At 41.0% G+C, this 14,930-nt stretch overlaps 1 protein-coding gene across 1 annotated transcript in view; it reads left to right on the top strand.

Annotated features, from left to right (window-relative positions):
• Positions 1–14,930, top strand: part of LOC146501072 (tomoregulin-2-like) — a 143,557-nt gene that overhangs the window by 55,071 nt on the left and 73,556 nt on the right. Inside the window, exon 3 of the mRNA XM_085134664.1 lies at positions 3,355–3,484. Coding sequence (XP_084990790.1) covers positions 3,355–3,484 — 130 coding nt within the window. The remainder of the gene's footprint in view (positions 1–3,354; positions 3,485–14,930) is intronic.

The raw sequence follows: 14,930 nt of genomic DNA, 5'->3' as shown, positions 1-14,930 counted from the left end.
GTGCACTCTGTCTCCTGCCCTGTGACAACTGGGACAGGCACCGCCATAACCCTGATATGGAAAAGTGGAAAAATATGGCTTTTTCTCACCTGCGGTTTGCTGTTTTCCAGATCTCGAAGGCCTACTCCTTCTAAAAATTAGAATATGCAATGGAGCATATAACAAGTGTTAAAAGCTGGCAGCTTAGCACACCACGACATCTTGCTGTTGACCCCTTTTTTGTTAACCATCTGCCAAAGCGAACCACTGTAACTAGCAGCGGAAAAATATTGAGCTAATGGACAGGTGTGAAGAGGAAGGAGTGAAAAAGTCAGAGCTTCAAGTGTCTTGCTCCAACCAATATTAGACTAAATGGGGGGTTTTACTGTAAGGAAGGAAGAGGATAAAAATATTATTTTTCTCCAACACTAAGCTTTTATAAAGTTGGCTTGACATGTGACCATAAACACAGACGTACTTGAATATGTTGTTAATCCCTGTCTGCGTCTACAAAATGTCCATTTGTGAAAACCACGCAGCGATCCGTGAGGGCACAGAGATGATTTAGTTGTGAGAAAACAGATTTCAGAGCAGTCCATTAGAGACTTAAAGTAAAAAAAAGGAAGTGGAGACAAAGAGCCGTGAGCTCCTTAGCTTCATCCCTGTGGGGAATATCCAGTGAGCCTCTTGTCCTTGCGATGTCACACCCAGCAGGAACACATTTTCACACGTTCCCCATTTTTCAGCACTTTTATATTTAATCAGGTTACGGGCTGTGACTACCGAGCAACAATTTCTCTGGACCTTCTGATAGCTGTTCCTTCTTCCCAGGGAATAGTGGGTAATATTTCTCAATTGAATAATCACGTTTGTTATTCCTACAGTGCGGCAGCAGTGAATCGATTTTCAAATCAAATGCATATCTCTCCTCTACAGCCAAAAAAAAGAAAACTAAGACTCGACCCTCCAGTGCCATCAGTCATCTGAAAAATCTTGACTTACTCCATAGCCAACAAACCATGTGAGGAAAATGAATGAGTAATGTTCTCATGTACCGTAGTAGCTATTTTGCTGAGTGCCCTTGAGCAAGTCACTTAACCTCCTACTGCTCCAGTGGAGCAACAAGAGGTGTGCAGCTTTTCAGAAGTCTGCAGTGTGAATATAATCTATCAACAAAATCCATGGTGCGAGTTGTTTTTAGACTTGTACTGATTTGATGTACGCATCCGTTCATAATTAAACACGATTCAGAGGAGCACGTACCAAGCTATTCTTTCTTTTCGCTTCTTGTTTTTTAACACCTACGCTGGACTGAAGTTTGACCGATTTTTGAATTAGTTTGTAGAATGACAATCTGCCAGATGTGCGATGTGTGATAACATTTTCGCTCACCTACTCCTTTTCTACGCTGGTAAATTACCATTTGGATTTTTTCCTGTTGGACAAAGCATAATATGTTTTGATTCAAGGGCAGTTTCAGATTTTCAATAGACGATGATCATGGCAGAAAGAATACCTAATAATACAAAAGCTAGTCAACGAGCCAAAGTCATTCTTAGCTTTATTTGTTACCATGTTTTGTTAATCTTGAGGTTTAATGCAGGGGTGTGAATGGGGTAGGTGCAAGGTGGTGTTGGTGGCAGCTACAGATGGCTCATTCAAATCAGAGTAAAAAGTGTAAAAAGGGCATTAAGGACTGTGCAGCATATTAACTTTTATATAAAAAGGCACGAGTGTGAGGATCTCAGCTGACTTTGGGGTTTGTGTTGTCTCAAAGTGAGCGAATGAAGTCACCACGGCAACAGGAAAGTCAATGACGTTACCTTTCTTTAGTCACCCGTGAAGTGAGAGCAGTTAAGTAGTTAATGAAAGGGAAGTGAGCCACAGTAAACTGGAACATGTGACTGTAGCTGTGACTAGACTGGTGCTTGTACTGTAATATCTGCTATAATGTGCTAACTTTAATTTTTTCAGGTATCACGGTTAGAATCAGCACCGGTATGTCTTCATCAGGCAGTCTTAAAGAACTTCAAACACCGTATGATCTCGCTAATGTGAGGCTGATATATTTAAGGTTAATTGGGGTTAATTTCCCTTAAAAAGGGTACTGCATGGTTATGTTTCCGGTGCTTAATCGTAATTCTAGCAATGGTGAAGGAGTATAGAAATGTTACACTGAACATGAGGTTTTTTAGCTTTGTGAATACACTCTATCCTAAGCAGTTTAGCTGGTTAACATGCTGTACATACTATGAATTCACCCCTGCTGAGTTCTTCTGGGCAGGGTTTTTTCTTCCTTCCACCCATCTCACTTGAGTTTGTCTTACGTGCATCTGACGCCACACTTTATTACTCGGCTTAAGCAGATGTGGATGTTTTGGAGAACAGCCCTGCTGAAAAATGGGCACACTGACAGAAAACCAGTGTTGAGGAGCAGTGGATGTCAAGATGTTTCTGTTACCTAAACTCTTGAGGGCACTAGTTCTGTGCTGTTTGATGTTTTCTCAATTTTTTCACTTTCTTCCAGTAATAACAATAAATGCTGTTTTTTTTTTTCCAACTGAGTCACACTCTTTTAAATATGCCAGCTTCTTTCAACAACCTGGATAACCATTCATTTTTCTTCGTGTATCCTTACATACGTCAGGGCGTACTCCACTGTCTCTTTGACTTGACATTGGTAACAATGGCTAGTTTCTCAAGCTGGTGTGGCCAATTTGTAATCTGCTTATAATTTCAAACAGGAAGCAGAAGATTCTTATAATATTATCTGACTGTACCACGTTGGGTAAGAACAAAGTGGAGATTTGCACCGTTTTCATGGAAATCTCAATTTAATTTCTTAGCTAACAATGAACCTGCTTTGGTTTGTCCTTGTACAGGAAGCTTTCAGTATAAAGGTGTGCCAAAACCCCTTAACCGAAATACTGAAGAACTTAGTGAGTTTAACAAAGGAGAACGCTGGAATTAAAGAAAAGTATTCCAAGTTGATCATCAGGCTTTTTGAAATATTGGATTTACAAGCAGATCTTTTTTCCTGTTTGTGCGGTTCAGCAGTGGTCTGCACAGTGTTGTTGGTCGCTCCATAAATGTGCAATGTGAGCGATGTAGGCATCAGCTGTTGCTTTAAAGTTCTGGTATTTTATTGCTCTGCCAAGCGGGTTATGTATTTGGTGGCGTTTCCGTACGTGTCATTCTTTTCAGTGCTGAGATTGAAGAGTATTCAAATTGGGAATTGAAGGCAGTGGCTTCCCTGCAGAATTCTGAAGGCTCAAGTGTTTACTTGAGGACACAGACTCACAATATCACTTTGGTTTAACCTTGCCTCTTTTACGTGCTCCTTTCCTTACCTGTTTTCTTCTCTCCTCTCTGCAGTGCAACAATGACTATGTGCCTGTGTGTGGCTCCAACAATAAGAACTACCAGAACGAGTGCTTCCTGCGCAGGGATGCCTGCAAGCAGCAGTCTGAAGTGCTTATTGTGTCAGAAGGCGACTGTCCTGCTGGTATGTATATTTACCTTATGGTGCCTACGCACAAACACAAACCCATACACGCGTGGATCTGGATGCAGAGGAGTTCTGATACCAGCACACTGAACACATGCGCAAGCAGCCGCGTTTGGATTTAAAATATTCAAGAGGTTACACGGCTATCTGTAAGCATGCATATGAGATTCAGCAATAGCAAATATAAAGCTGAAAATGCAATTCCACATGAATTTTAACGTTTTATATGCAGCAGCATAGATTTCACGTTTCCTTATTACTCTCATCAATATTTTAATCTGCATCCAGTAGCTGGGATGCAGTAATTACCAGCGGATCTTTTATTTCGAAGGAGTTGCAAAAACTGCGTAATGAAAATGTGAGAAGCGCAAAAAAAATGATTTCATCACAAGCACGGCACCATCTCTCAAGAAAATGAACACAGCATTTGGCCATAAGGCCTTTTTTAAATTACAGTTTATTAAAAATTAGGTGTGTTTAACAAGAAGCAAAAGAAATCTCGACAGCTTTGACCTTTCGTTACGTAATGTTTAAATAAATGTCAAAAGCCATAGAATGCATTGGCCAAATTGTCATAGGTAGTTACTGTAATGCTGTTGCTACGAGGCATGCTCGACAAAGCAGAAAATGAAATCACTGAATCACACATCATCTTGATGGCCGTTTCCTTTTTTTAACACTTTTTTTTCTGTTAAATGTTATTAGGAGTACTTTCTGTAGCTTTAAGAGAATCATTTAATACTACGTTGAGGGACCGTAACAGTACTAAACCTATTGACATCAACCTCACTGTGCTGTATAGCTACACTGCTTGTTAGCCATACTGTGATAAAAAGTATCTGCCTCAGCAAGTTGTCATTGTGAACACGTTAGCATGCTGACGTTACAGAGAATCCACATTAAACGTGAGATTTGAGTGACGTCTCTATCCTGAGAAGCAGCCGTGTGTCTGAGCTCGGAGGAGAATGGCTGGACTAACAGTCATGTTGACTGACAGCGGATAGATAGAAATAGCTATTCATTTGAATGATTCTGGTCATCGAGGGCTAGTTTCCGACGCATAAATGCTGCATTAAAAACGCTCCTCTTTCAGCTTCGGCATCATGTTATATACATCATGTCCAGTGTATTCCCTTCCACTGACTGAAAAGTAAAAGTGCTTGGCATAATTATCAGACATAACTGGGATTATCGTTTGGTGTTTAAGCTGCTGAGTGGGTGTCTTCATTTGGAAAAGGTCAGGCACTTCATTAGCCATGATGTGGAGACCAGTATTGGTGCTTAGAGCGTGCACTGCTATTTGTGAGGATACCAGTCCCCTGAATGAACGTGAATTATAGACCCGCGCACATGCAAGGTCTAAAAATGCCATATTAACTCTCTCAATGGAAGCAGTGAAAAATCATTCTCCTGCAATCATCAGCTATTTAACACCTTGGGCTAGTGGTTTCACTTGAAATACGCACATTTCTTTATGTATCATATGAATGAAAATACTGCAGTCTGATTTAATGATGAATTAAACTGCATGTTGAGTCTGTAAAATTGTTCTTCACATGCAAATTATATCAGAATATGTCAAATTAGCTTTGGCCAGAGCAACGCGTTTTATCCTATGATGACAAATTTATATAGATGAGCATAAACTTGAAGGAAAAGCAGCAACGCCTACTGAGGATTCTATCAATTAGTGAGTCATGTTCTGAATAATGTGCTTAGTTGTGAATGAGTGAATCCACTGGCAATGTGATGCTGGCTGCTGTTAGGCATGTGTGAATCATTGCTTAAGCCAAGATAGTATTGCTGGCTCAAGTTGAGCAGTTGCTGACTCAGTTAACCTCGCTGACAGAAAGCCGGCACAAGTCCATTAAAGGTCCCCTTGAATGGACACAGCTCAGCAGAGGAAACTTTGAGACCGAGGTGGAAATGTTTGTGCCGTAAGAGCAGTGGTGTCTGTGTGCCAGTAAGTAGGGCTGTGCACAGTCACATGAAATTCCCAGGTCCGCTCTCTAAATTGCTTGTTTGTTGCGTGTGTATGAGGTCCTCTTTTCAAGACATGTGATGGGTGTAAGCCAGTGTGTCTGATATGAATTTCTGTATCTTTTGAAATAGAAAGAGATAAGGACTCTTTTCTTCCACGCAACAGGCAGTACTTTTGAGGACACAATTCACCATTCACACAAGGATTTTGTTGTTGTGCAGACTACTAATAGAGCAGAACAGTGGTTTTATAGTCTTCCCTTCGGTATTTTGTGTTTTGTTTTTATGTATGCTTTGTTGTCATGTCGGTCCAGAACAAGGTCCTAGTAAACAAATAGAGGGTGTCTGAGAAAGTAAAGACTGGAGAAGTCAAATTTTATTCTAAACTGTATGTAAAAGATGAAAATAGTGACAATAACTTCATTGGTCAGCTTGAAAAGGCATTCTAAGGAGCTTTGAAAGAAAAGCGTCTGGACGTCTTTAAATGGCTTGAAGACGTTTCACCTCTCATCCGAGAAGCTTCTTCAGTTCTAAGGTCAAATGGTGGTGAGTCCCCCCAAGAGTGACAATGGACCCCCTAATGATCCTCTACCTAATCACACGAGCCAAGGTGTGAAAACGGGTATGGGTCACAGTCAGCCAAGGCAGGGGTGTCGAACTCCAGGCCTCGAGGGCCGGTGTCCTGCAGGTTTTAGATCTCACACTGGGTCAACACACCTGAATCAAGTGATCAGTTCATTACCAGGCCTCTGGAGAGCTTCAAGACATGTTGAGGAGGTCATTTAGCCATTTAAATCAGCTGTGTTGGATCAAGGACACATCTAAAACCTGCAGGACACCGGCCCTCGAGGCCTGGAGTTCGACACCTGTGAGCCAAGGTTTCAGGTGAGCTCATTGTGAAACCTAGCCCCACCCCTATCATGTGATTTCCCTGAGGTCAAATCTGGGATTCTCCACCATTTGACCCTAGAACTGAAGAAGCTTCTCGGATAAGCTCCTTAGACTATGATGACCTGGATGACTGAGAACCTTCACAGACAACTTGTAAAGGCATGTTTAGTTTTTTTGTTTTTTGGGGGTGGATATGACTAAAAAACAAGGATAGCAGTTTAATCTATCTAGGGACTTAATCGGTTATGTTTTACTCTAAATCAGAGCATAATTTACACAAAGAATATGATGTTCCACTTAATAACATTTAAAACTAGTGACTAAAGCCAAAATCTAATCAGAAAAAAGCTCAGTAAGGTCAGATATTGAGGCAGATGCGGCTCATTTTTCCATAATTGACAAATTAGCTAGCAGCTAAATCAGGTAAAAACCATATATAATTTTGTAAGTGGTCACTGAAAGAAATTAACTGAAACTTATTACAAAATCTCTTCTTTATTCCACCCAAATAAAGTGGTATGACATTTGCTACACTTTCACTCTCAAACTTACGTTTTTGTTTTGGGACTTGAAGCATTTCTGGTGTAATTTGTTGTTCCATGAGGATGAAGAAAACAGATAAATTAAGCAGGAGGCAGTAAAAAGGAAGAATGTAATTTAAAATGATGCAGCGAGTGCTTGAGACAAACAAATAAATTAAAACAAAATTTCACAGAAATTAAAATCTATTCCATTTATACAGCAGCGGCTCAGAGACTAAAATAAAAGACAAATATAATTAGTGAAAGCACACAGGCTGAGTGGAGAGCCTTATCTTTAAAAATATAGTGGCGTGGTTGGCCAGCTGTCTTGGGATATAAAGATTTTAAGAACAAATAAAAGGAAAGCAGGTATGATCCACCTGCATTTGAGTTCATATCCTGGTCAGAACTTTTATTCTGCAGAAACTAAATTCAGACTGAGTTGAGAGATGAGGGTTAATCCTGCATACTGAACATTTTGGGTTTCTATTTACTCAAACATCCAGCCATCCAATTTTCCACTGCTCATTTGAGTCCAGGTCATGCTGGCAGCTGTCTAAGCAAAGATTTCAGCTCGCCCAAGGAGGAGAGTTGTCTCCGAGCCAGCTGAGAGACATTAACTCTCCAGGGTTTGCCCACGAGTCTCCATCACCTGAACCACCCTGACTGGTTCCTTTCAATTCAAAGGAGCAGCGACTTTGCTCTGAGCCTGTTGCTAATGACTGGGCTCCTCATCCCATCTCTAAGAGTGAGCACAGACACCCTTCAGAGGAAGCTCAGTTCTGCCACTTTAGTCTTGTTCTTTCTATTTCCAGTTAAATAAACATTTTTAATTAAGGTAATACAATCTCTTTCCTTTAAGTTCCTGTAAGTGAACCACTTATGCTTAAATAAATAGTCACACCCCAAAGGCCCATTTTGAGCCAGGGAAAAAAAAAAATTTTTTTTACCCAGGTGTTTCATTCTGCATGTGCCTCCAGAGCAGTTACAGTGGCCTTTGGCACACTCTAGGAACTGGGACTCAGAAAACCCAGTCTCACTGGACCTCCTGTTATGGGGTAATTCCATCATGGCTGCTAACTTTGTCTCATCTGCTTTTCCCTTGATAGTTTTTGTCCTGAAGTCTTCGCCATCAATATAAGTGTATTTACCGCGCTTTGAGACTAAATGTCTAAATGTAAGCAAAACGTTAGCTCACTTATAGTGCTAAAGATATAATGTTTTAAAAAGCAGTTTTCAATGTAAGGCTTTGCGGGGGGGTCCTCCCATGTGAAATCCCTATTAAAATTAATTTAGCTACTTCCCTCACCAAGACACGTCTTCTTATATGATTGCTTTTCATGTGATAAAGCATGGTAGGCAGCTGCTTCTGAATAGTTTCTCTCTGCTCTCTTGCATTGTGTTGATACTTTCAGCTTTAAAATCAATTCAGCAGTGAATATGTTAAAATGCTGTGAATATAATACGAGTGATACGGAGAGTAAAAATTCAAGAGCGGCAGCTATCTAACCGTACATCCACTGCAGCGAAGCCTTCTTTTTTTCTCCTCCCGTTCTGTTCCTCTCGCAGTTTCTCCCTGTCCTCCTTTCCATTTCCATCCTCAGAAATCCCATTAGCGGCAACAGTACACTCTATAATGGATATATGTCAACTCGCTGGCACCAATACTTGTTTCCCTTGCTGAGGTGAGAGATATCATGCACCAGACTGCTGGAGAAAAATAAAAGATAAAGTAATGTTATTTTTTTTTGGGGGGAAACAGCTTCACCCCTATAGATGTTTGTTTGTTTGTTTGTTTTCTGGAACTTTCAGTCATATCACAAGATTTTCTTAGCAGACAGAGTTTCAGTTGGTGTCAGTGTTTACAACCATTGCCCATTTAATATCAACGAGACACGAATAAACAATAGAATTGGTCTGATCGTACGTTTCTGGTGGCCTGATAAATCAGTCACACTAGAGTAAAAGTGGGACGTCGATCTCCTTGCCATTAATGGTTGAACTGTGGGCGACCACTTTCGATCACGAGATGATCTCAAAGACAAGAGGCAGCCTGTCTCCAAACAATCCCAGTCCCGTTCAGACTGATTGCAATCATTCTCAGACATGATGGTGCAGGTGAAGGAAGACTGGCAAATAACACAGACAGTTCAGTCTGACTCAAGTTCCACCAATAAGCACAACTCACCCGAGATGTATGTATTATTATGTATTATGTCGCTATGTCGCTATTTTTTTGAGGGAATTCAGAATTTCTGTTTCAAATCGATGACATTTCGGTTGTAGTTAATGTGAATTTCTGTTTGATGAGAATTTGAAACACATTTGCAATTTCTCTTGATCTATCATAAACAGATGGCACATAGTCGCCGACTCGACTTCATTCAATCACAAACTAATAACAGGCTGACTTTGTCTCATTGGACTTTTCTTGCCATCTTGACACACCAATGTTGCTTTGAAGACAGCAGCTGACTGTGAGTTGTCACAGACCTGGTCCCTGTCTTCAAAGGCAATGAGACAACAAATTCATTGCACGAGCTCTTAAAAATTTGGTTGGTCTCCTAGCAAAGTTTTCTCTAGTGTGACTTTCACATTCGTGATTCCTTCAAGTTACGCTTTGGTCTCTAATAAACCCAAAGCCTGTCTCTCTAGACTGTGTGAATCATACAGTCACTGAATGTCTGTTGCTGTTTAGTGCTGTCTTCACAAGGGAAATGGCTTTATTTAAGCTTTATAGCTGAAAACAACCTGCTCTAAGAAATGGCAATGAGGATACTGGTGAGTAGGGATGGGTACCGGTACCGGTTCTGACATAAACGGTAGTAACCAGACCGAAAAGCAGCGCACATTTCGGTGCTTTATTTCGGTGCTTTTTTTCCTGAGCTGTGATTAGGGATGGGTATCGTTTAGGTTTTATCCGATACCGGTGCCAAACCGGTACTTTTGAAACGGTGCCGGTGCTTAAACGGTGCTCAAACCGGTGCTTAAAGAATGGAAAACACAAAAGTGGTCCAAAAACCTCTCATGTTCAGCTGTTTTTTTGTAAAAAGATAACAATGTTAGCCTTTTCTGCAGCTATGGGGCATATATGGTATCACTCTTGGCTGGAAGCAGTGCTTAAACAATGGAAAAAAACACAAACTTTGTCCAAAAACCTCTCATGTTTAACTGTTTTCCACTTTTTCTTTGGTCATTTTAGCCTTTTTGGCCAGGGTGAAGGGAGTATCTGCCATCAAACAAGAAGACAGCTGCATGTAGCTATGATGGTGTTTGCTAGTTCACCTTACATGCATTAATGTAATAACGTGGTTAGCCTACTCAACGTAAATTACACACGAACAACATTAAGCTACTCACGCAGAGAAGAACGGCTGCTGCTGCATCATCATCCGTCATCATTTCTGCTACAGTGGCAGGGCTAGGGGCCAGGACTCTCCTCTTCGGGTTTTTGGGGGATGTTGCTAATTCCGGGTCCGATAACAGGCAACCCACAAGCAGTAGATGTGCTCGGTGTGAGGTCTCGCAGCAAGCTATCAAATACGGCGCATTTCTCGGCTTTAAAAAAAAACACTATGCGTCGCCAGGTGTTTCATCAGATTTGAGGTGTTACCTCCTTTGACAGTATCACAGTATCACCTTAAAGCACTTGTTGCAGCTGCTGAGTTTGCATCTTTTGCTGTGAAGTACAGCCAGACTTTTGACCGCTTCGCCTTGGACATTTTTAATTTGTAGCTCTGCTCTAAAAGAACGTACGTACCTGGACCCGCCTACTATTCTCGGAAACTTAAAATGATTGGCTAGAATCTAAAGTGTATCATTCCATACCAGTTGGTGGCGGTAATGCACCTTTCAGTTGTTTGCCAACCGCCAATACAAATGTAAGGAAGAAGAAAGTGTATCACAGCTCAGGAAAAAAAGCACCGAAATAAAGCACCGAAATGTGCGCTGCTTTTCGGTCTGGTTACTACCGTTTATGTCAGAACCGGTGCCATCATGGCACCGGATACCGGTACCCATCCCTAGCTGTGATACACTTTCTTCTTCCTTACACTTGTATTGGCGGTTGGCAAACAACTGAAAGGTGCATTACCGCCACCAACTGGTATGGAATGATACACTTTAGATTCTAGCCAATCATTTTAAGTTTCCGAGAATAGTAGGCGGGTCCAGGTACGTACGTTCTTTTAGAGCAGAGCTACAAATTAAAAATGTCCAAGGCGAAGCGGTCAAAAGTCTGGCTGTACTTCACAGCAAAAGATGCAAACTCAGCAGCTGCAACAAGTGCTTTAAGCTGATACTGTGATACTGTCAAAGGAGGTAACACCTCAAATCTGATGAAACACCTGGCGACGCATAGTGTTTTTTTTTAAAGCCGAGAAATGCGCCGTATTTGATAGCTTGCTGCGAGACCTCACACCGAGCACATCTACTGCTTGTGGGTTGCCTGTTATCGGACCCGGAATTAGCAACATCCCCCAAAAACCCGAAGAGGAGAGTCCTGGCCCCTAGCCCTGCCAGTGTAGCAGAAATGATGAGGATGATGATGCAGCAGCAGCCGTTCTTCTCTGCGTGAGTAGCTTAATGTTGTTCGTGTGTAATTTACGTTGAGTAGGCTAACCACGCTATTACATTAATGCATGTAAGGTGAACAGCAAACACCATCATAGCTACATGCAGCTGTCTTCTTGTTTGATGGCAGATACTCCCTTCACCCTGGCCAAAAAGGCTAAAATGACCAAAGAAAAAGTGGAAAACAGTTAAACATGAGAGGTTTTTGGACAAAGTTTGTGTTTTTTTCCATTGTTTAAGCACTGCTTCCAGCCAAGAGTGATACCATATATGCCCCATAGCTGCAGAAAAGGCTAACATTGTTATCTTTTTACAAAAAAACAGCTGAACATGAGAGGTTTTTGGACCACTTTTGTGTTTTCCATTCTTTAAGCACCGGTTTGAGCACCGTTTAAGCACCGGCACCGTTTCAAAAGTACCGGTTTGGCACCGGTATCGGATAAAACCTAAACGATACCCATCCCTACTGGTGAGACTGAACAAGAACGTTATAGATGAGTGTTACCACAAGAAACTACGAGCTGAAAGGCGCTAAACATTTTATAAACTGATTAGAATATTACCGTTCTAATTTTTTCATTTTAAAAATGAGATGGCTGATTAAATTCATTACACTGATGAAAGATAAATGTGCTGTACTTGTATCTTAAATCTTGCATTACCATTTTTCTTCTGGTGATATACATAAGCGACGTCCGCGCTTCCCTTGCGCCGAACCCCTTTGATCTTGCCGAGGCCAACAGGGCAGACGTTGGAGTCGGTTGTCGTTCCAAACAGTAAACAAGAGGCCTGCTGAGGTGCCCGTTTCATGCTGTGAGGACACCGAGGCAGAGACAAACATGATTTGATAGTGTTGCCTTCTGTTTTTTGTATATAAATAAAGATGGCACCATTTACTGGTTGCTATAGAAAAGAAGGTGCTGCGTGGTGACCAAATTACAGAGCAAGCGAGGAAGAAGTGGAAGACGTTTATTTTGCTGTTGGGAAGACAAAGTTTGAACAGAAAGCAGGATTTGAGCCGCGATATGGCACCACAGGTTGTGACGTTTTACAATGTGGTTATTTTAGCGTTTAGTTTATCGACTTTTATAGCGTAACATTCGTGAGAAGAAAAAGCTAATTTACACTCTGTTCTGGACTCTATTACCTTTATGTCACCAACAAATAAGGAAGTCCTGATCTAAAATCCGATAGAAGGAAGAGCTCTTAGGATTACAAAGCCAGTGAAAGCTGATTAGAACAGGATGGCACCGCTTTCCTATCCCATCAGGTGCTAGCCCAGCACAGTAAGGAGCAGTTAAGCATTAGCTTAGCAAAGCGAAACAAACCCAGCAGTCTATTTTCCCCAAAGGAGAGAGTCGAGCTAAGGCAAGCAGAAACACTGTATTTCCCACTCAGTTCGTGGAGTGTGCCGCATAACTTCCAGGAAGTCATTAAATGGAAAGGTGAGAGAGCATTTAACTGACACATTGTTAAAATGTCGATGGCATGTTTAATCACCGTTTCGTGTGACTGCGATGCCTGAGCACTGACAGATGACAGGAGCCATATGTTTGGCAAATGATTTAAGGAGCTCTCTCTGTGCGATCAGTAGACATTAGAATCAGTCCAATGGTGTCAGCATAATCTCACACACAGTACAGGAGGAGTCAATGCACTGCTCATTCTTTGTGTACAAAAAAACACTGTCATTTCTAGTTATTTCAGAAGTCTATCTTAATTTAAATTACAATTACATTAAGTAATGATAATCTAATCCATCATTGATCACTGCAGATCTTTCAACTTGCTGCCTCACATCAAGCTGAGAGGCCAAGATGAGCCACAAAGCAGCAGGGATATTTTAACTTGAAGCAGCTCTATCAGGAAGGGTAGGATTCAAGTACTTTATTGTTTCTTTTTTCTAAAATGAGAAGGAACAAACAATTTCAATGTGAGGATACTTTGAATATTGAGGATTTCTAAAGGGAAGAATGTGAAGGAAGGGCGTTGGGGGTGTTGAGCTCTAGCTGAACAATTTTAAGTTTAACCTGAGATTCTGGTGTTTCGGGCAAAATAAAATTATATTTAAAAATCAATTCAGGATTTTTGAATCGATATCATGTTATCCAAGCTAGAATCAATTTTAATCGATAGATCGATCATCAAAACCCACCCCTAATTCATACTACACCAAAGTAAAGGTAATTAAGCAATAGATACGGATTTAAATAACGGTGACGTTTTTTCTTGTTTTTTCACAGTATATGATACAAGACATTGTATTTTATAATTACAGGAAAGTCTGGGCAATGAAATACCAGAACTTTTTCTGTAATTTTACACCATATTTTTTACAGATTTAACCTCCTGACGTCCACATATGTGGACATCACATTTTGGGTTGTATAGAGAAAAATACTAAATTTTGCTCTACAAGGGCCTGATGTGCACCTTCGAGGACATTATACTGCAACTGTTCTCTCGAAATTTAAAATGAATGTCCTCTTATGAAACAAAACTCAGGTAAAAAGAAAAATCTGGTAATTTTTGTTTTTACATTCATCAGGTCCCAATCAGCCCAAATACCAAAGAGAAATTGAAAATGCATGCCGTGAAAGAGTTCAGGTCTAAGGAGGCTAAACCCAAAGTGTTGCGCTGACAGATTTCTTTCATTTACTACAGAAGTAGAAAAACTGACACATGCTGTTGAACATGAACACATCTCAAGCGTATCATGAACATGAAGATATCGCAGCGATTAAATGTTCAGTTAAACTTGTTTACACTGAGAGAAACATTATATTTTAAGTGGTCCAGCCCAAAAAAATGTACTGTATGTGGTCTATAATGTAAGATGAGTCTGACATTCCCGGTGTAAGATCCCGGTCTGCGATGGAACCCTTTCTGCATATTACTTTTGACATGCTACCTGCCCATCTAGGCTCCAGGCCCTCGATTTTCACCTTGTTGCAACAGAATATAATTAGTTTTTAATGATATCTTCTAATTCTCCACCCGCATCACCAAGGACACAGTGTTTCATTTAGTTTCCGTGTGGGAAATCGCAGCAGTGAAGGTGACGGTGTTGTCAGGCGCACAGTAGACACCACAGCGCTGCTCACACTCTGCCTTCTCTGGACACCTCACCCCGGCAAAACTCCGCCACCTGCACATATGGATTGTGTAAATTAGCAAAGTCTGGAAACAAAGCTGCTGACAGCTCTGACAGCAAAATGAACACACTCCATGCCCCGATACTGCAGGCCAAGTTCACAATAACAAAACTCGAATTAATAAATAAATAAAGTTCACATATCATAGTTCCTCACATCTCAGGGGGCCTGATAGCACCGAGTGTTGCAATCATTCTGGAAAGTTGTAAAGCAGTCAGTTTAGCTGCTATAAACATAAATATTTCTGTGACACTCATGTGTAATGCTGCATGATTGATGCACTGGCAGAGATGTGTGGACTGTGATGTATAAATGGAAGCTTGC

The sequence above is a fragment of the Neolamprologus multifasciatus genome, chromosome 16, assembly GCF_963576455.1.
Source record: "Neolamprologus multifasciatus chromosome 16, fNeoMul1.2, whole genome shotgun sequence".
Classification (NCBI taxonomy): domain Eukaryota; kingdom Metazoa; phylum Chordata; class Actinopteri; order Cichliformes; family Cichlidae; genus Neolamprologus; species Neolamprologus multifasciatus.
The sequence above is the reverse complement of the archived record's forward strand: the minus strand, read 5'-3'. Positions and strand labels throughout refer to the sequence as shown.